The 22,612-nt window shown below is 43.5% G+C and overlaps 1 protein-coding gene across 3 annotated transcripts in view; it reads left to right on the forward strand.

Annotated features, from left to right (window-relative positions):
• LRRC69 (leucine rich repeat containing 69) overlaps window positions 1-22,612 on the forward strand; it is an 87,931-nt gene that overhangs the window by 33,478 nt on the left and 31,841 nt on the right. For 2 of the 3 annotated variants that reach the window (XM_019550371.1, XM_019550364.1), the window contains exon 7: window positions 12,474-12,653. In XM_019550371.1, coding sequence (XP_019405916.1) covers window positions 12,474-12,653 — 180 coding nt within the window. Of the gene's footprint in view, window positions 1-63; window positions 65-12,473; window positions 12,654-22,612 lie in introns of all 3 variants that reach the window. The other variant, XM_019550379.1, reaches the window with a different exon arrangement.

Here is a 22,612-nt window from a genome sequence, read left to right on the forward strand (position 1 = left end):
GCTCATGTTCATCTTGTGGTCATTGATGGCTCCCAAGTCTCTTTCTTCTGTAGTGCTATCCAGCGTAGCACTGCCGAGCCTATAAGGGTGCTGCAGGTTTTTCCTCCCAAGGTGGAGAACCTTGCATTTTTCTGTGTTAAACACCATCAGGTTGTCATCCGCCCATTTGCTGAGCCTGTCCAGATCAGGCTGGATCACTTGCCTATCTTCTGGTGTGGATGCTTTGCCCCAAAGTTTGGTGTCATCGGCGAACTTGGCCAGTCTGCTTCTGACTCCAATGTCCACATCATTAATGAAGATGTTGAATAATATGGGTCCAAGGACAGAGCCTTGGGGGACCCTACTGGTCACAGGACACCATGATGAGTGACTTCCATCTATTACTACCCTCTGGGTCCGACCATGGAGCCAATTTCCCAGCCAGCAGATTGTGGTGGACCCAAGGCCACAATTGGCCAGTTTTGCCAAGAGGTGATCATGGGATACTGGATTGAAGGCTTTTTTGAAGTCAAGATATACGACATCAATCTCTTCTCCCTTGTCCAGGTGATAGGTCACCGGGTTGTAGAAGAAAATGAGATTGGTCAAGCAAGACCTACCCGCAACAAACCCGTGTTGGCTATCCCTTAGGGTGTTGGCTGATTTGGTGGGTAGGAGCTGGAGAGGTGAGCAGGATGGAATGGAGCCCCCTTGTGTTGCGCCCCCCTTCAGCTCCCAAGCCGGGCATTAGGGAAAGCTGGGCCAGGTCCATGAAGTGAGGGGGCTCTATTCCACCCAGCTCCTCCCCACCCCAGCTCTGGAGAGGCAAAGCTGAGCTGGTAACTGCTGTTGCTACTGTCAAGAAGCCTGGGTGGGGGAAGGGAACCCCCTTTGCCTTGCAGGCCTGGCTCAGCTCTCCCCAGTATCCTAGTCACAGTAGCTGGGGGGGTCATGGGTGAGGGGGCTGTATTCCACCCTTCCTCCCCACACTCCCCCCAAGCTCCTGCCAGGCAAAGCAGCTAGCAGCTGCCTGCTGCTCCATCCCCTTCTCCCTCCCCTGCTGACAGCCCTGGAGCTCAGGGGGTGGGGCAGGGCTAGGGAGAGGGGCAGTTTGGCAGCCTCCTCAGAGATTGCCAAAGATGGAGAGCCTCTGCCTGCTGGCCAGGGGCATTGCAGGCAGGCTCAAACCGCTGCGACCCAACAGGCAGGGGACAGTAATTTTTTATTATATCTGCTTATCTGCCAAAAGCTTTATATGGTCTTGCCCTACTAGAAAACCCAGATATTTAGTCTCATCTTTTCCCAGAGAACATTTCTTTGGGTTGGCTGTCAGGCCAGCCTGTTTTAGTTCTTGTAAGACAGTTTTCACTGCTCTCACATGTTGGTCCCAGCCTTCACTATAGACCACAATATTGTCATTGTACGCAGCCACATACGCCTGATGTGTAGTCAGTACCCAACCTATCAGCTGTTGGAAAGTCACCACAGCTCCATTAAAGCTGAAAGGCATCTTCTTAAACTCATACAGCCGCAGGAAGTCCCAAAAATGGTTTTGGCCTGGTCCTCCAGTCTCAGTGGGGTCTGCAAATATCCTTTTGCCAGGTCAAATGTTTAAATAAACTTGGCTTGTCCACTCTAAAAGCTTATCCATCTGAGGCATAGGGAGAGCATCAAACCACATAATTGTATTTAATTTTCAGAAGTCTATGCACAAGTGAAGGGTTCCATCTGCCTTTGGAACAGTTATAATCGGACTCCTCCATGGGCTTCAGGACTCAGTGATGATCCCCTGCTGTAGCATTCTATTTAATTCCTCTTTGATAGGCTGATACTTATAATATGGCATCCCCCTCCACTTCTCTCCAACTATTATGCATTCTGGGGTGATGATCTTATATACAGCCCCCCAGCCCTCCCCAGGGCTTCACTAAAGACATCTTTCAAGTCCTGAATTATTTCTCTTAAGTGCTGTTGCTGCCCATTCATGAGATGTTGCCCTAAGACTACGCTGCCTTCAAGCCCTGCCTTCCCTAGTGTTTCTCCCATCCAAACCCGTTTCCCATCCAAATTCCTTTTATTCAGGCAGTGAGATGGCCAAAAGACCTTCCAGCTCTCCCCATAATTTCAGCAGGCTCACATGGTGGACTCGCTTCTCCTTTCTATGCCCGGGTCAGAATACCTCATAATCGATCAGGCCAACTTGCCTCACAATCTCAAATGGGCCTTGCCAGCAGGTCAAAAATTTGCTCTTGGAGCTAGGAAGGAGGACTAGGACCCTGTGTTCCACCTGGAACTCCCGCCCCCTCGTGTTCTTATCGTACTGCTCCAGTTGTTGACTCTGCGCATTTTGTAAGTTATCCTTGGCCACTTGTTAGCAATCTGCAGCCTCTTTCTCCAGGTGTTCATGTACCAAGAGTGCTCAGCCCTGACCCTTTCATCCTTCTTCCGCCCCTTGTGGAGCAAGTTCAACAAACTATGAGGGAAATGCCCATATAGTAATTCAAAAGGGGAATAGCCCAAAGAGGCCTGGGGTGCTTCCTTCGCAAATAGTGAAGGGGGTACTAACAGGTCCCATTGCCGATGGTCATCTTGGGTGCAGTGACAAAGCTTATTTTTAGGGTCCCATTAAAATGTTCAACCAGCCCATTGGTCTAGAGGTAGTAAACTGAGGCCCTCTAGTGCCTTACCCTAAGGATATGACAGACACTTTTAATGACATAGAACATAAAGTTAGTCCCTTGGTCCATACCTATTTTCCCAGGGGATCCCCACCTTGGAAATCTATTTTATCAGTTCTTCAGCTACTCTCTGGCCAAGTAATGGTTTGTAGAGGTACAGCCTCCACTTCTGTGCATTACCAAAGTAATTTAACTCATTCCCTACCAAAGTAATTTAACTCATTCCCTGAAAATAAATTTGGTCTCTTCCTGAAGTTCCTGCATGCATAATGATTCCCTTGCTTGTTCTTCCCAACTCACTTTGACTACCCAGCTTTTGGAAAATAGTAATTATTGGCTTTTATCTTCTCTTGCAGAGTACAACCTGGTTTTGGTAATAGTTCTGTATATAGGAGGAAGCTCAGGATATTTTAGAAGCAGGATTTGAAATTTGAGGTTAGGGAATTACTATGTTTACCCAACCTGAACTTTTACAGATGATCATATAAATATGCTGCCATTAAAGCATATGCATTCATATATTTGTTCTCCAATACTAATTGCAGAAAAATGGTAGAAGGAGAAATCTCCTTCCTTTTAAAGTAAAAAGACTAATAGAGAAAAAATGCATAAGGCAACAAGAAAGCTTGCGCTGTGTTTAAACATGTATCAGCATAGTTAAGAGTGCTGTTGAGGAGACCAGGTGATGGTGTCATTAGGTTGGAAAGGTTAGTGTTCTTTCACGATAATGTGGCCTGAGAACAGGTTGTCTTCTACATCTGTATCTGTAATGTTGCAACTTTAGCTTTTTCTTCTTTATGGAATGTCTCCAGAAGCCTTTCAAGCACATTAAAGACATTGCACATGTTGGATTCCAGCAATTTAGTCTGCTTCTAATTGAGATAGGCAAGTTTGACTTCTGGACAATTTACAAATACTTCTACAATAGTTTTCCTTACAGACATAAGTAGAGGTGCAATACTTTGGTCCAATATCAGATAGGCACTGATATGAAGAAAATTGATCGTATTGGAAATCTGCCTGATGTGGCTGATAATGTGGCCGATAAATGCCCATGCATGTGCGCAGCTACAGCACGGCATGTAGGCAGCGAGGAGCACAGCCCAGCAGCTTGGAGAGCTATGTGCAACTGGTAAGTCTGGTGTGGTGGAAGGGGAGGGGAAAGGGAAGGGGCATGATGGAGCAGACCAAGGCTCATGTGGTGAAGGAGGAGTGGGGCTGGTGCTGGGGCAAGCACTGCCTAATGGGTGGGGCAGGCATAGGACAGAGCCATGGCTCGTTGCGTGCACGGGTGGGGGAGGCACCTGCCTCTTCATGCTGCTTATCAGGGAGCTGCTGGTCCAGCGCTAGCCTGCTTATCCTGCAGCTGGTCTGGGAGAGTATGAGGTGGCGTGTGCCTTGGATCTACATGGGGTGGGCCAGGAAGAGCCCTGCGCAGCCCTGGCCCATGCCCGCCCTGTGCAGATCTGGGGGCACATGCCCCACCCCTCATGCCCTCCTGGACAAGCAGCGGGACCAGTGAACTAGCGCCAGATCAGCATCTCCCAGATGAGCAGCGTGCAGCGGCAGGAGCTGGCTCCATACTGCGTGGGGGCCGGGCTGAGCTGGGCTGGCTCCATGCTGCACCATGCAGTCTTGGCTATGCAGTCAGGAACTGTATCCTGCTGGGGCCAGTCCACCCCAGCCAGCACCATGCAGTTTCTGGGTGCATGGCTGGGACCGTGTGGCACGGAGCCTGCCCAGCTTGGCCTGGCCAGAGTGGGGGGGTAGGGTGGGGTGGTGAGGAGCAGTGGTACCATGGGCGGAGGAAGCGGTGGCAGTGAGCAGGCAGGAGTGGTGGCAGCAGCTTGAAAGCAGCAGCAGCAATGGCAGGTGGGCAACACAGGAAGGAAAGTAGGGACCTAACAGGGGAAGGATGGCAGTTGGCAGTGGGGGAAGTGGCAGCAGTGGGGGAGTGGCTGCAGACAGGAGCACAGGGCCCATGCTGCTGCACTGAGGCTAGTGGGAACTCAGGGTGGGGCTGTAGAAGCATAGAATGTGGGCACAGGGTCTGCCTGGCTCCATTGTGCAAGGCTTGCACACAGTCCTCCTAAGCCGTGCACTTCTGGGGAGAGCCATGTGTGATGGAGCTGGTGGCCCAGTCCCACTCACTGCTACGCGTAGGTCATGGGGAATAGGGGAGAGCTCTGCACTATGGAACTGGACTGGCTCTGCCCCTGTTCCTGCCACCCTGGCCCAGCCCCATGACCTGCACTTTTGGCTTCATTGCTCAGGACTTGGTGGGGCTGACCCCGCATGCTGCTGCCACCTGCAGTAGGGGACTAGGGTGGGAGCACACGGAGTGGCTTGCTATGGGTTCAGGTGGGGCTGGCCTTGCTCGCAGCCTGCAGAGGCAGTTCCAGGCACTAGCACACTCTAGGGACTCTGAGGACCCCCCTCCCTCACACACACGCACACATAGCCTCCCAGTTACCCACAGCCCCCGTACACCTCCCTCCCCCCACCATTCCCCCAAACACTCTCCCACACACTCCCACCCCACTCACCATAACCCCAAACCGTCTTACTGTCCCCACCCCAACCACATACCCCATACCCACCCTCCCCACTGCATCCATCATACCCACACTCCACCACACACACACTCCCCAACCCCCGCCCCGCAATATACAAGAGTAGGAATATATTTTGAGCTGTTATGCAATTGCCTTTAGATACACTATGCAAATGCACATAAATCAGGACAAAAATATTTTTAAATAAATTTTAAAAAGTTATAGTAGACGTTTGATTTTTTTTTTATTTATTATGTGATTTGATTTTTTTTCCAGTTTCAAGATGTCAGCACCCTCCCTCCCAAAAGAAGTACTTCCGGGGCAAGGGGAGGGACTTCTGGTGGCAAAGGTCACAGGTTAGAAGGTGGACTTTCGGTCCCAGGATGGTGAAGAGGGGGTGAGGCAGCCATCAAAGGGCGGGGCTATCCTTGCACCTCTCAACAGCTTACTAAAACTTGTTAAGTGGCCCTCCAGCCAAAATAATTGTCTATCCCTGGATTAGACAAACAAGTCTATGGGAAGTTTTGGATGGGGATGATTCTGCCTTGAGCAGGGGGTTGGACTAGATGACCTTCAGTGGTACCTTCCAGTCCTACTTTTCTGTGGTTCTGTGAAGGTTATTGAGAGGCTGAAATCTGGGAAAGCGCTGGATGCAAAAAACATCTATCCTAAATAACTCATTTGTGCTGATAATTACAAATTGCCTTCTTCCACAAACATGGCATTGGATAAAAGCCATGAAATGAAGCAACAAATACAACATTTCTTATATTAGTTACTTCATTTCATGGCTTTTGTCCAATGCCCTGTTTGTGGATGAAGGCAATTTGTAATTACCATTCTCAAACCTAATAAGCCTGCAAATGATCCTTCTAGCTGTCGCCCAGTTTTCCTCCTTTCAGTTCCATTGATGGTCTCGGAACACACAAAGAATCAAATGAGTAGTGGAAAATAGCCTGTCAAATGAACAAACTGCTTCTGCCTATGTAGCTCCATGAAAGATCAGCTGCTATTTACAGCAGATAACACTGTGTCAAACTTTGAAGCAAAGGAAAAGTATGGGATAGGCTGTTTTCTTTTATCTTACTCCAGCTTATGACACTGCAGTTTGATACCAAAGATCTGATGTTGTGCACTTCAAAAAGCAAATCCTATCCAATAAATGTTTCTAGGTTCTTCTCAGGGTAAAAGAAAGGAGGAAAAAAACTTTCTTTGGTGGTATCAGTGGCTCAATAAGCAGAAAAGATCATCTCCTTATTTCACTTGGAAAATCATCATACGTCATGTCAAATTCTTGTGTTCCATTTTTATGGTACATCCAATTTTTTTCCTAGTTTCCCACCTGCAGAGGCATTCATTCACTTTCATCAGATACTACTGGTTTAGACAGTGTGCAGAATGGATTGCAGAAGAAAATGCTATTTGAGTAAATCTGTTCTGTAGTTATTGTGGTATCTTCTGTTAGAGAGATTTTTTTTTTATGGTTAACATTTCAGCACTGGGCTCCTGCTGAATATTTTATTTCTTGGTTGGGAAACTGTGCATATGAGGAAGGTGAGTGTTCAACTCAGTAATGCTGTGTGCATCATCACAACTTACCTAATATCTGTTATCTGTTGACTACTGGAACGTTTTTGCTTTGAATTCCTCTCTGTGTAAGATAAGTGACGGTCCTTAACATTGGGCTTTCCTGTTTTCTTGGGAGATGCCTAACTCAGTACTGCATGAATGGGGTTGTTGTCTAAACTGCTGATTAGGTCTGTCACCTTTCTGTGTCCTTGGTGGTTGGAATCAGTTAGCCACCTTATACATTTCAGCAAGAAACATTTCAGCCCTTCCAGGGCTTTTGTTGCTTGACTGTGTGTACGCTGTGACACAGCTTCCTAATGACATGTTCCCTTTAAGGTCATGGACTAAGAAGCAGTTAAACTCTTAATAAATTCCTTGCCATGTGCAGACTATAATAGGCTCTAAGTTGCTTAATGGCTGTCTGGTAGAGCATTTGTTTACATTTGATTGACCAAAGTTTATGTAGGGAATAAGAGGCAAAGGAAATAATCAGACTAGAGGATGTCACAAGGTGTGAATCATTTTAGAAAATTCAAGAAGGATGGATTAGAAAAATAACTAATTTAAAGGTTGTACTAAAGGCCAGTTAGGGTACATCTGCTGGTTTGATGCTAGACACGGCTAATTTTAGACAAGTTATAGCTTAGATATGTAATAAAATAAGGACTTGAATATTAATGAAAGTAATGCCTATTATGAACATTTATATTTGTACTTTATTTAGTAACTTTTTTTATATTTGAGCCAAGCAACAGAGTATAAAATTCTGGGTTCATCTTGGAATTGCTTTCCAGCCTTGAACTACAGTTCTTGCTGAATAGCTCGTCTGCAGATAAACTAAGATAAGAGGTCTTTTAAAACTTAATTTGAAACCTAGGTAAGAAGTCCTTTTCCCTAACAAGCTAGCTACCTGCTAAAGGCTTTTTAAGACCCTAAGACTTACAAATTTTAAGATTAATTTGCTTTCAAATATAAATAAGGTTGTTATGAATTTAGCTAAATGTGCACTTTATATATTTAATTTATTTGCTTGATATGCGTTACCTGTGCTGTTGGGTCATTTATATCTTATTTGTATTTCACTATTAAATTTGCTATTACAATTTCTTTACATTTATGTTTGTGAGTATTTACTCAAATCTAAGTCAACCCTGAATTTAAGGCAACCCCCCAATAATTAGGTTCTATATATAGAAAAATTATAAATTTGTTATAATTTTCCAAGTTTAGGATCTAATTACCAGAGGATTGTCTTAACTTCCCCCTGAACAGCTGCAGCAGGGAAGGCTGGAGGGCGGGGGGGTCAGATAGACCCTTTGTCCTCTTTCCCCCCAACACTTCACAGCCTTCCAGTCCCCTCCCCTCCCCTCCCCTCCCCTCCCATTCCACATAATCTCTGCCCCTTTCCCTATTCCCCAGTCTCTGCCATTTTTCCCTCCCTTCCTTTACTGTCAGATGCTGCTTAGGAGCAGCAAAGCATGTGGAAGCTCAGCCTCTGCCAGCCATGCAGCAGTCCTGGCACTGCTGATTGGTTGGGCAGGGGGCCAAGCAGCAATGTTGGCACTGCTGATTCATTGGGCAGGAGACATAGTTTCCATGAGCTTTGTGCCCAGGAGGGAACCCAATCCAAGCTGGTGCTGAACTTCACCTGACAGTAAAGGGGGAAAGAAGCTGTAGAGGGCAAGTGGATGGGGAGGATGAGGCTGCCGTGGGTCTGATTCTGACCCTGTCCTGGGCTCAGGACCAGAGTCATAGCTGCAGCAGCTACCTACCCCACCCCTCCACTTTGTACGCAAATTTAATTGGGGTTTCCCCCCATGCTGACTGGGGGGCAAAAACTTTGTCTTAGCTTTCAGTAAATATGGTAGTTTTAGTGGGACTGGCTGTTCATAAATTTCTTGATTCTCAGACTATATTCTCAAGCTCAGTGCATATTAAAGCAATGATTTATACTATAGCATGTGCTACCTGGCCACATGGGCAGGTCAGTGCTATACTGTTTAGCATAGGAGTCAGCAGCCAATGGCCCAGAGGTCAGATCCAGCCTACAAAGTGCTTGGATCCAGCAAATCTGTCCCTGGCGGGGGGTGCAAATCAGGGCAACTGAGGAGCTATTTCTGACCCAGGAAGTGCAAGGGCCAACCAGAGATAACGCTCTCCTAGACCTGGTCTTGGCTAAGGGAGATAATCTGGTGAGTGGCTTAAACATTGAGGGTAACCTGGGCCACAGCAACCATGAAATTAACAGGTTCTCTATCTGCCTCAAGGTCGACAAATCAGCCAGCAGGACTGAAGTGGGGTGCATGAAGAGTGGTCATTGCTCAAGGAGACGATCCTTCAAGCACAAAATAACACCATTCCTGCAAAGAGGAAAGGTAGCAGGAGGGCTGGGAAGCCTTCCTGGTTTAATAGGAACGCTGCGGTCCTCTTAAAGAAGAAAAAAGAGGTGCATGTACAGTGGAAGCTAGGGATGGTCCTCAAGTCACCAGCACTTTTAGGGATGATGACCTCCTGCTGGCCAAGAGGTGCAGGGGGTCCCCCGGCAGCTGATCTTGCTGGCTGGGGGGGGGGTCCCCCGCAGCTGAACTCACTTGAAAAGCCGCCGCGCTGCTTCTGGAACTCCCATGGCCACTTCTGGAAGCAGGCAGCCCCGCTTCCTGACCAGTGCTTGCAAGGGGGACACTGGTGCTCCCTCATGCCCCCCTGCTCACCGGCTAAACAGGGATTGTGGCTGGATAGGGGGTGCATTGGCACTCTCAGGTGTGCAGGTGCACTCCCATGTACCCCCTACACATTGCCCCTGTGACCTAGTATCTCACAATATCCTTGTAGGAAAACTGGAAGATTGTGGGCTTAGCTGCTTGAGGTGGGAAACTGGCTACAGAGTAGGACACAGAGCGTGCTTATGAACAGATCTGTGTGATCCTGGTGTGAAGTGGCCAGTGGTGTCCCTCAGGGGTCCGTGTCTAAATCAGTGCTTTTCAACATCTTTATCAATGGTTTAGATGGGGGAGTGAAAAGCTTGCTGGCCAAGTTTGTGGATGACACCAAGTTATGGGGCAGTGTGGCCAGAAGATAGGTTGCTGATACAGGTGTACCTGGATAGGCTTGAGAGTTGGGCAGACCGGAACCAGATGAAGTTTAACACTTCCAAGTGTAAGGTGCTCCATCTGGGGGGAAAATGACCCTCAACATACATACAGGCTCAGAGGTGACAGCCTGACTTGCACCACGGCCAAAAGGGACCTAGGGGTAATGATTGACCATCGCATGAACAGGAGCCGTCAGTGTGACGCAGCAGCCAGCAGGGCAAACAACATGCTGCCATGCATCAACTGATGCATCTTGTATAAAACTAAGCAACTGATACTCCTGCTGTACTCGGCACTGGTGAGACCAGAGTTGGAGTACTGCGTCCAGTTTTGGGTGCCGCACTTCAATAAGGACATGGAAAAACTTGAGAGAGTCTAGAAATGAGCTACCCGTATGATCAGAAACTTGCAAGGCAAGCCATATGAGGAAAGGCTGAGGGACCTGGGCCTCTTTAGCCTAAAGAAGAGAAGGTTGAGAGGGGACTTGATAGCGGCTTACTGCTATATCAGAGGAGTGCATCAGGAGCTTGGTGAACAACTATTCACTAGGGTACCCCTGGGGAAGACCAGGACCAATGGATATAAACTTCTGGAAGGCCACTTCAGGCTTAATACCAGGAATAACTTCTTCACAGTTAAGGTGTTCAGACTGTGGAATAAATTCCCTCCAGAGGTGTTGCAGTTACCAATCCTGATGGTTTTCAAGGGGAGATTGGAGAGTCACCTCGCTGGGGTCACTTGACCCCTGTTGTCTTCCTGCTTAGAGTGGAAGGGCTGGACCCAGTGATCTGCGAGGTCCTTTCCAGCCCCTAACAATCTATGAAAACCGCCTCGCGCCCCATGGCAACTCCACACTGCTGCCAGCTTCATGTCCGGCTGCTTGACACTGTCCCCCTGCTGTTGAATCTGCTGCCAGCTTCCTTGCATTTGGGGGTGTTGGCCCAGGACAAATCACTGTGCTCTGGTAGTCTCTGGGATCTAGCCCAGAGTGTGGCATAAGGTATCAGTGGCCTGCAGATTGGCTTGATGTGTACTCCCTCTCTGTCCTGAACTGTGCCATCAATGCCCCCTGCAATGCCCTCTGCACTCCCGCCACCATCCCTTGCTCCCTATGGCATGTGCCACTCGCTATCATTGCTCACTGTCATACAGTGCCAACTGGGATGGGGATCAGTACAAAGTGGAAGTGGGAGCTTGTGGTGGAAGCTGTGGTAGGTGGCGGGGGTGCTGCATGGGGAGGCACTTCAGAGGGGAGCCATGGTGGGTCAGATGTGGCAGCCTGTCACTCTAAAAATTTGCATACCCTTGATCTAGCATATAACTGTAGTACAGTAGAGTTCACTGGGAATTAGACCTTGCTCCCCCAAATAAGCAGGTCTCAACAATGAGCCTTCTGCAGTGCAAACCCAGATATGAACGGAGAAGAATTTCTATTACAGTGACAAACTGCCTGTGAAAACCAACAGATCAAACAACTTTCACTTTCTAATCCCATTACAAATGGATAATTTTGTTTTTAAAGAATGGATGTTAAGTGCTCTGTATAAAAAAAGCTGATCTTTTCCTCATGGATAGAGTTCAGAGAACAAGAATAATGCGATAGCAATCATAAGCCACAGAGAAAGGTCAAAGGAACAGGGTTTATTTAGTCTAGAAAAGAAAAGACTGAGGAGGAGCCATAACAGGCTTCCAAATAAGTAAAAGTTTGTGTTATATAGAAGATAGCGATCAATTTATCTCCATTGCCTTGCATTAATAAAAATATTAGGAGCTGTTTTTTGCTTTTAGCCAGAAGAGATACAGTGCATAAGAATCAGTCTCTCACACAGAAATAATTTTCATGGAGATTCCTCTCATAGAAAGAAAGGCAGGACAGAAAGACAGTTTGGAAAATGTTGATTAGACTTATCCTCTGTACATGCAACAACTTGTCTCAAGGATAAAATCTGTAAATTTAAGCAGGAAAATGTAAAACAAAAACTGTAGGCCTGGATTTTCTTAATAGATTTGCATGTGAATGCTTCTATCCAGAACAAGTTTGTAAGTGGAATGAAAACTGCTCAGGAATTTTTTTAACAAAATTACTTGTTACAAGAAACCTGGGACTTCGTGAGAAACATACAAGTATATTTCTCTATGTTTTCTCAGGGTAAGAGAAAAAGATGCCAGCCTGCTTGGTCTGTAGCCTGTGCATCTAGGATTTGGGAAATCCAGCCTCTAGTTCCTGTTCTGCTTGATTCCCATATCCCTCCAATTAAGCTTTTAGCTATATGACAGGGGGGATTATTATTTTTCTCCCTGCTTTGTGTGAAAAAAACTTTGAAAGGTTTTGCTTATATCAGTATGTCGAACGGGGAAACTTTTGAAATCTAAATACATTTTATGGATTGGGAAAGCTGTTTCTTGCTTGGCTCCAGAACTGACAGATTTCTTGGCCTTTTTTTGTACCTTGTTGACTATTACTTACATGCATGAAATGGTTTCCAGTATCAAGAGTAGTCATTATTCCAGTTTAGGTGGCAAAATAGTATTGGTTTTGAACTAATACTTGCTATTGTTTGAAATATTTCAAGAGTTCTATTTTGCATGTCTCAATCCAGGAAATGGCGGCAAGATTTATTTTGAGAGAGCTAAATGAAAAGAATTCTGTTCTACAGACAGCAGTCAAACAGAATCCAGAAGTGGGCAATCTGCTCTCTGAAAAACGTGTGTGTGCTGTTTGTGGGCAAGCATTCCTGACAACACGACTGGAATGTGTGTGTTTTATGCATGTAAAGCAGGTAAATATGAATTTCCTTCCTACAGTTTATAAGTAGGTGCTTGTTAAACTTCATGAGTATCATCCTTCAATATGCTAACAATTCTCTGCAAAAGACAAAGGGGGTGGTGATTCTCATAATCTTGCAGATTTGGATCTAGGTCCAGTTTTTCATTGTGCAGATCGTTTGAAAAATTTTTAATAACTATTATTTATACAGAACCAGGAAGGGAAAAATTTGGGGGAAATACCACTTAAATCAGAAGAACCAGTAAGTGGTCTGTAACCTAAGTATAGTAATTCAAGGTATTGGAGGTGGTGTTTATCTTTTAATGAAAAGATAATCCAGAATTCCTGGACCAACTTTCACCCATTCAAAAGGATGGAAAAGTTATGACTCTCAGTAGCTGATGATTTCCCCCAGCTGACATAGATTTGGAAGAGCTGGCTGATAGCTTCCCATGCCTCCTTGCAGCTCCTGATGCACAGCACAGAGGCTTGCAAATTTTTTTCTGCTCTCTGGCAATCCTTTGCTGGTTGATGATCTTTTTGAGTTTCATAGTCAGCCAGCACAAGTTAGAACAACTGCAAGAATATCTCTAGCTATTCAGCGTATTTGTGTTATGTACCATAGTCTATCATTTTTTATCATCTTGGGATTTATTCCGTCTGGGTGTTTGAAAACTAGTTCCAACCCATTACATTTGTTTCCTAGGCAAACTATAATATTTAGCTCTTTAATCCTTTTCACATAAAACATTATTCTGCTAAACCATCTCCATTAGTTCTGGTAATCTCTGTGTGCTATATTTGGGGAAGCTAAAGCTGTTACTTAAGTCTGCTTTCCGAGAGACTTCCCATGTGCTTTAACTGCAATATATTTGCCCTTTGACAGTTGTGCTACATGTCCATGTAATGCTTCTTTCTAAAAAGTTAATTTTTACCACTACTGGGCACATGGGCTATGATTTTATTTTACATAAAATTGGAATTCGTTATTTTTGGCCCATGTTTCTAAGTGTCTCTTTTGTAATATTTTAATTGCCTTTTTACTTTTGTACACTTTCAAATTTCATTAACAAATATTTTTCTTCCTCTTTCAGATTTTCATTAGGTACCTCATTCGGCAGTATGTTGCCTTTCTAATTCTTTGCCTATGATTCAGGAAGTTTTCTGTTTGAATGACAAAATTACCATCCCAACAAATTTAGATGAATTTTTATGGCACATTTTTATAGATTTCATAGACATTAGGGCTGGAAGGGACCTCGGGAGATCATCGAGTCCAGCCTCCTGCTCAAAGGGCAGGAAGTCAGCTGGGGTCATAGGATCCCAGCAAGATAAGCATCCAATTTACTCTTGAAGGTGTTCAATGTAGGTGCTTGAACCACCTCCGCTGGCAGACTGTTCCAGACCTTGGGGGCTCGGACAGTAAAGAAATTCTTCCTTATGTCCAGCCTCAAACGGTCTTGCAGGAGTTTGTGACCGTTCGACCTTGTCATCCCTTGGGGCGCTCTGGTGATGCAGTAACAAATTTTTGATACAGTAACAAATATTTTACTGAAATGCTGTGCCATCTTTAGTTGCAAATATAACTATCTAATTGCATTACTATACCTGTATGAAATCTCACCTGAAAGAAGTTCTTCTTTTAAAGAGAAGGTAATGCTTTCTCTCCCTATTTAATCTTAGTCTCTCTTCCAGAAAGAATTCCGGCTATATATATATACTTTTAATACAGATTTTGCTGATTAGGGGCTAGACTTGGACCAACAAACTAATAACAAATTGGCCAGCATTTAAGTTGTAGTAACAACTTGAGTTATTACTGATGCAGAACATAACAAAATCAGTGACTTGGAAACAAAAGGCTCAGAATTCCATTACCACTTCTCTGACCCATCCACTTCTCAAAACATGTACTCGTATTTCATTTCTCTACTCTGTTGATATTAACTTCTCCCCAGACCCTCTTAAAGTAATGGAGTTTAAGGTGCAAATGACTTGTATGCTAAATTAATTTTCAAACCTGTACTAAATGATGTAATTTAATTCAAAACTGCTCTTGAAGGAAATTAAAGTGAGTCTGCTTCCAACCATGACTTGCAAAACTGTATTGTGAAAAAATACATATAATATCATAGCTGTCATTCTTTTCGTAACACATTTAGCTTAGGAGAAATAAATCATATATCACCTAAGCTGATAGCATTAATTGAACTGATGGTTTATGTTATAAAAGCTAAAATTGTTTCCTTTGGTTAAACAGAATATAGTCAGCAGAGAAAAGCATATGAAGTTGATAATTAAAATAGACCAAGTAACAAATTTGTTATGTTATAGCTTCATATTAGTTTGTTTAAATATTTGAAGCACAAAAGAAGGATAAATAATATCAAATTCCTAATTACACATGAATATTCTTGTCACATTCCAGGATGTTGGAGGTAGGAACAACTTTCATTAAGAGTATATATAAAATATATTATTTCATCAAGACTTACGGGTTTCTGTTTGGTTTTGTTTTTAAAAATATACATATTTTGGTACCTCTTTGGTAATTTTTAAAATGCTCTATTCTGCTTTGTATGTCATCTTCCTTTTATCTCCATTACTTCCTTTTTTTTCCTACTGTTCAGACCCAAATTTTCAGAGGAGTAATAGAAAGTTGGAATTTTTCTATAGTATGAGAGTTGAATTGTATTAATATGTGTATCTTTACAATTAGAAGGAATTATTCCAAATGTTTCCCATACAAAATATTTATACTTAATAGGACTTTAAGTTCTCTAGAGAAAAATTAGGTAGTTCTGTTATATTTACAAACAGTATCTTGTCCTCTTGAATTTGAAAGTTCCCATCCAGAGTTTGAATTTTGTACTGTGGAGCCAATGATCAAGTTACTTCAAGGTTAAGAGGAATGGGGATTTAGACCTTTCATTTACTATGGATTAAGAGGATGCACATACAGTTACTGTGGAACAGCTGACGTATTAAATTCTCGCTCGCTTTTACATATCTGTTATTTATTCTTGTGGAAGGGTTTACATACATATTTAGGGACTCTCCTCCCTAAAATATGCCCTTTGTGAATGATGGGAGAGCAGATCTATACAAATTAGGAAGCAGCAACTCAGATATAAAATTAGGAGAAAGGAAGGAGGTGCATTCCTGGCTGGCATGATGTACAACTCTGAGTAACACTCTAGTCCACAATTTCAAACAGAAATCCACGTGTTTTCTTAATTTTATGCCTTGCAATAATTTGCAAGAATTGCAGCTGTTAGTAGACATGTCATTGATCATATAAACTTTACAGCCATATTCTGAGGATTAGAAGCAAGCCTGCCAAGCATCACATTTCATCATCCCTCATCCTTTGATTATGAGTGAGGAATAAACGATATGCCTATTATAATCTTGATTTTCATAACTTGTTTATATAAATATACTTGGGGGGTTTCTGTGCCAGCAGTTTAGCACAGGGGCAACTTCACTCTTGCTGGCACTCTTCGTTCTTGTTGGGATATGGGTACTAATTTTGCTAAAATAGAAAACCAGTGAGGTTAAGTGACTTGTCTATAGTATTAGTAGTACAGGAGAAAAAAGAATTGGTTTGTTAGGGAGTTTATATTTTGATGTGGGATGAGAAGAAAGATTGAGTTTATGTCTGTGTATGGGGTGCTTCTGGGTATGATATACAGAGATACAGCAAATCTTGGGCATATACTATTAGGTATAGAACTTCATTAACTGTAATGTGCTTCTTACAATTTTGCCCATTTGTTACTGTATATATTGTTAATAAAGCATTGTCTAAAGATTCAGAGTAGGTTACTGGTGAAATGAGGAAAGTATTCAGGTCTCCAAACTTCTAGTTCTTTACTTCTTGGAGTACATTGTTAGAATTTCCTAGTGGTATTCATATCTTGGATTATATAAATATGGACAGAATATGCTTCTTTAAAGAGATTTTTTTTTCTCTTTAAAGAAGCATATTCTGTACATATTCAGGTCAGACCAGGCCAGGTCTGCTACCCTTATGACAGTAAACAGTAATACTTGCAGCTGTCAATGAGAGGTGTGTGGCAGAAGATATCCTAGCAATCTGTATGGTGCCAGCAGCTTCAAGCAGAGGAGCAGCTGCAGTGAGGGGGATACTAGTCCTTACCCCGGTGGAAGAAGTGCCACCAAAAGGCGGAAGCCATGGCAGGGTAGACTGTGCTCTCCAGCCTTGATTGGCAACCCGTTTAGGAGCAGAGCCCTGAAAGATGTACGGATTAAAATTTTTTTTCATACTGGCATCTCCTGAAGCCAAGCTGACTCCAAATATACTGGCTTCTGCCATTCCTTTGGGATCAACCAGCTAAGCCAAAAGAGGGACGTTGATATATAGGCAACTCAAGTGTCTCCATAACAACTGCCCGGGCCACTGCAGCCAAAACTGAATAGAGAGGATACTCCATCTTTGCTACAGGCATGGGCACAACACAGAAGAGGGTAGTCATGGGTTATAAGCTCAACTGAAATGGCATAGAGTAGAGCACCACAGATCACCTTAATCAGTGGGAGGAACCAGTTGTGTTCCAGTGGTCAGCTACTGCTGGGCTTACACTGCGCAGCCCCCAGCTAGTAAGGTGCTGACCCACCATGGTCTGCCTGCCTCATTCGGTACATGGGGCAGGACCAAAAGTTAAAAAACAGATGGCAAATCAAGCACCAAGCAACAGGAAAAGAAACCTTAAAACCTTCTGACTGGGAAGCTGGAAGGTCAGGACCATGTGTCCTGGCATGAATGACAATTTATAGATGATGGATAGTGCCTGGAAGACTGATTGATCAAGAGCTGCGAAAACTTAACATCAAAGTTGCAGCCTTGGAGAAGACAAGATTGGCCAACTCAGGCTTCATCCATGAGACCTTTTTCTGGGAAGGCAGGAGTGCAGAAGATACTCGCCTACGTGGGGTCGGATTTGCAGTTTGCAACAGGTTGGTCAAAAACATTGAGACCCCCACTGGAACATCAGATCACATCATCTCACTCTGACTAGTCAACTGATGGTTTTGTTAATATTAGTGCCTATGCACCAACTTTATAGGCGAGTTCACATGATAAAGGTAATTTCTATAATGTTCCATACCATGTCACTAAGCACCTAACATGAAACGAGAGGCTTCTCCTAGGGGATTTTAATGCTTGAGTAGGCACAGATCACAACTTTTGGCCAACCTGCCTGGGACGTCATGGCATTGGGAAAATGAATGAAAATGGCCAATGTCTTCTCAAACTCCATATCTTAAACCACCTGAGTGAGTATCACTAACGTCTACTTTCCAGGCAAAGAACATCAAAAACATCTCAAGTATCATTGAGACACCCATGATCTGGCCACTGGCATCAATTAGATCTTGTGATCACCAGGAGGAAAGACCTGTTGAGTGTACTATGCACCTACACTTACCAGAGGGAAGACTGTGACACAGACCACTTTCCTACTGTCAGCAAAGTGAAAGTGATACCAAAGAAGCTGCATAAAGCCAAATACCAGAGTCAGCCAAGAATTAACTCACACAGCCCAAAGGTCCAAAGCAAGTGCCTTGACTTTCAAAGGACCTTCGAACTAGCTATGTCTATGAAAGCAACATCTGCAAATGCTGAAGGAACTTGGAGTAGACTAAGAGCAGTCATCCAATAAACAGCCACAGAAGTATTTTGGAAAAAGAAATTGTCAAATAAAGACTGGTTTGAGGCATACTCAGAAAAGATGCTACTACTTGTTGAAGTCAAGAACACAGCCTACTTGAAATACAGCCAGAATCTAACAGAAAGTTTCAAGGCTAAACTTAAGCATGCCGGGGCAGTGGTACAGAAAACAGCCAGATGCAGCACAAACCAGTACACTTTGTCTCGGACACAGGAAACCTGCGAACTATGATGGTCTGGCAAAGCCCGTGGCCCAACTGTCACTTAAGTCACCCCCCTTTAAGTCTCAAGAGGGAAAAGTAAAAATCACGGAAAAGAACTAACAGATATCACACTGGGTCAAACATTACTTAGAGCTTTACTCCCATGAAACAAACATTTCAGAAGAGGCATGGAATCACCTTCCAACTCTAAGTGTACTGGCACAGCTAGACAAAGAACCTACAGCTAAAGAACTTAACAAAGCCATAGACTCTAGGAAGCAGAAAAGCACCAGGGGAGGATGGCATTCCAGCTGAGGTTCTCAAATGCGGGAAGGCTAGCCTGCTACCACATCTTCATCAACTCCTAGTATGCTGCTGGCAGGAAGGTGAAGTACCCCAAGACATGCGTAATGCTAACATCATCACTCTCTCAAAGGACACGGGCGACTGCAACGACTATAGAGCATCTCTGTCCTCAGAGTCACAGGCAAGGCTTTTACCAGAGTCATCTTGAAACACTTGCAACAACTTGCTGACCGTGTCTACCTGGAATCACAGTGTGGATTCAGAGCAGGAAGATCAACAGTGGACATGATATTTTCCTTACACGAACTACAAGAAAAATGCAGAGAACAAAATAAGCCACTGTATGTATCATTTGTCGACCTGATGAAAGGCTTCAACAATGTCAGCAGAACAGGTTTGTTCAAGGTCCTGGTAAAGATTGGATGCCCTGCGAGATGACTCAACATGATACACTCCTTCCATGAAAACATGCAGTTCACAGTTCAGTTTGATGGATCAACTTCTGACAGGGTGAGATAAAGAGTAGAGTGAAGCAGGGTTGTGTTCTGGCACCTACACTCTTTAGGATATTTTCTATGCTGCTGCACTATGCTTTTGATTGACTTGGAGAAAGGCATATACCTTCAAACAAGATCAGATGGCAAACTCTACAATCCATTATGTCTAATGTCAAAGACAAAAGTGAGGTGCATACTTATTAGGGTCCTCCTTTTTGTTGATAGCACTGCACTCGGTGCCCATGAAGAAGGTCAACTACAAATACTCATGAATTGCCTCTCCCATGCTTTCAGGATGTTTGCCCTGACCATCTGCTTCAAGAAGACTCTGGTCCTACGATAGTCACTATCAGCCTTGACAACACACCTCCTGATAAAGTGAACAAGTTCTGCTACCTTGGATCCACAGTCAGTGACAACCTGTCACTGGATGAAGAGCTAATTGTACACATTGGAAAGGCAGCTACCACTTTCAGTAAGCTCTCCAAACGAGTCTGGAACACTACAAAACTCACAATCAAAACTAAACTGCTTGTGTACAAAGTCTGCATCCTTATGTATAGCAGTGAGACACGGTCAACCTATGCATATCAAAAAAAGAAGCTGAATAGCTTTCACCTGTGCTGTTTATGGTGTATCCTTGACATCAAGTGGTAAGATAGCATCACCAACACAGAGGTCATCATCACCAAAGCCACCATCACTGCACAACTCAAACAGCGGTGCCTATGCTGGCTTGGCCATCTGTGCAGGATGGAAGATGGGCGCATCCTGAAGGACATCCTGTATTGGCAAATTGCAGGTGGGAAGAGAAGAGTAGAGCACCCAAAAATTGTGCTTCAAAGATGTCTACAAGCAGGAAATGAAGGTTTTTGGAATCAACCCAAACCTTTGAGAGGCCTTAGCTGAAGACAGCACTCCCTTCTCAATTACGGAGTTCCACATCACAACAAGAAATGGTCACTCAAATTACAACAGAAACGTGACTGAAGGAAACAGCCTGTCAGTACAGTAGCCCTAATGCCATGGCTACTGTACACCTGGGACCCTGTGGCAGGACCTACAAATCTAACATTGAGTTCTATAGTCACAAGAGAAAATGCACCACCAGTCAGTAGAATAGCTGTAATATCCACCATTACTCACTGATAAATGGATGCCATAACTATAATGCTTCTTTAAACCCAAGTAACCTGTTGAGATCTATTTAATTGGACTTTTGACATAAGGTAAGACTATAAGAAACAGTTTTTTATTCATAGTTGATGCTTCCACAACCCTGCATTTGTACTCAGAAGCTTGTTATTTTGCACGTCATATTTCAAAAATTGGTAGAAATATTAAGCTTTTAAATTAGTTTCAGATCTTTGAGTAAAATAATAGCTGATATGTTTAATACAAATGTTATGAAAGGAAATATCGGATTGACTGGCTTTTCTCATATAACTGTCCACATTCAGATTACTTGGTCATTTTGTGATGCACTCCTTCAAGTCCCCCTTTATTTACCATATTTACTCGAATCCAAGGTGACTTCAGATTTAAGACAACCTGGATAATTAGATTGTACACACGGAAAAAATACATATTTGTTATAATTGTATATGTATAGAATCTAATAATTGGGAGAGCATCTTAAATTCATTCCCTCTTCTCCACTTCAGAAACAGGGAAAGCAGTGGGACTGGGTGAGAGCTGGAGTTGGGGCCAGAGTGCCACCACTGGTGCTGCTGCTCCCAGAGTGGGCAGGAGCAGAGCCAACATGTGCTCTGTGTCCTGGGCTGGAGCCATGATGGGGGCAGGTAGTTGTGGGGATGGGGTAGGGGCAGAGGTGGTGTGAGGCAGGTGAAGGAAGATGGCAGCTACAGCTCAGCCCAGGTCAGGGTTACTGAAATCCAATACAAAGGGACTTTTCCCATCCATGTTGAATGGGGGAAAACAACTCTCTTCTTGGATTTGAGTAACCCTCAATAAGTAATAAGGTAATCAATTTCTGTAGCTAGATGATGAGTGACTGTTTTGCCTGTAAAGGGGAGAATATACTCAGGAGAATATCTTTCTGATTTCTGTATTTTAAAATAGCTCTTTTTGATCAGTACTACTTTTCAGATTTTGTGCCCCAATTCTGTGCAGTATTTTTCAGCTTGTGTATGTTAGGTTGAAGAATTCCAGCACCTTGAAAGTTCAGGTTCCTTAGACACTGCTTGAAAAATAGAGCAGATCTCAGCCAGCAGTAACAGCTGAATTTATGAGTTTAAATAACTCCCCAGCTGGCTGTGACTCTCTTCCTTTTGTTTTTTAGGAACAGACAAATGGACAGTATAGAAATAAATATCTAGAAAAGAAGAAGTGAGAAAAGAGGTACTTTAGGAAGACATTACAGCTTTGTTAAAATACTTATTAGATGTGTTCCAATACAATGTTCATTTCCATGGAAGGGAGGAATGAAAATGACTTGAAAAACCGCAACGTATTTACTAGCATTTTATAAATTTCAACTGAAGTTATCAGTTTAGAACCATAAGGGTCACTTAAATGTAACTACAAATTTTACTGGCTGACTACCTACTGAAATTAACTGGCAAGGTAGCTGTGGATGAAGTCCGAGAATTAATTTTAAAAAATGAAATTGAAAATTGCCAATGAAAGAAATTAAAAATTGTTTAAATTTTGAAGAGGGAAATTATTGAGCCATATTAAGTGAATGGTTCATTAGCCTAATACTCAAAGGATTCTGCTACTGACCTGCTCTGTAATCGCACGTATCTCTGCCTGTTTCCCTCTAATCTTAGTCTATTTTATCTTTTTAGAGTGTAGGCTCTCCAGGGTGGGAAGTCTCTCTTAGTATGTGAGTGAACATTACCTAGCATGATGGGGCCTCTTAGCAGGACTGTAGTACAGATAATACTAAAAGGGATTTCTGTTTATTTCATTTTTAAAAATCCATTTAGTTTAAAAATATTTTTAAAGGTTAAGTGTAAATTTGAAGAAATTACACTATATTTTACCTAAGAAAAAGGTGTATTTCTTGCTTTAGGTATAAAAATTCATCCGTAATTTGAGAATTACAACCTGCACCTCCACAATTAATTGCACAACACTGTTAGAAATGGAATATTGTTAGAAATGCGCAGCTTGCATCTTGCACCTGATAAGAAAGAAATACTGCCAAAGACTCCTTTCTCCCCCAGTCCTGCCTCAGTCTTTCTCATGCTGATTACACTCTCTCCCCCCTCACCCGCCTCAGTCTTTCTCATGCTGATTGCAGAAG

The sequence above is a fragment of the Crocodylus porosus genome, unplaced genomic scaffold (assembly GCF_001723895.1).
Source record: "Crocodylus porosus isolate Cpor-Errol unplaced genomic scaffold, CroPor_comp1, whole genome shotgun sequence".
NCBI classification, from domain to species: domain Eukaryota; kingdom Metazoa; phylum Chordata; order Crocodylia; family Crocodylidae; genus Crocodylus; species Crocodylus porosus.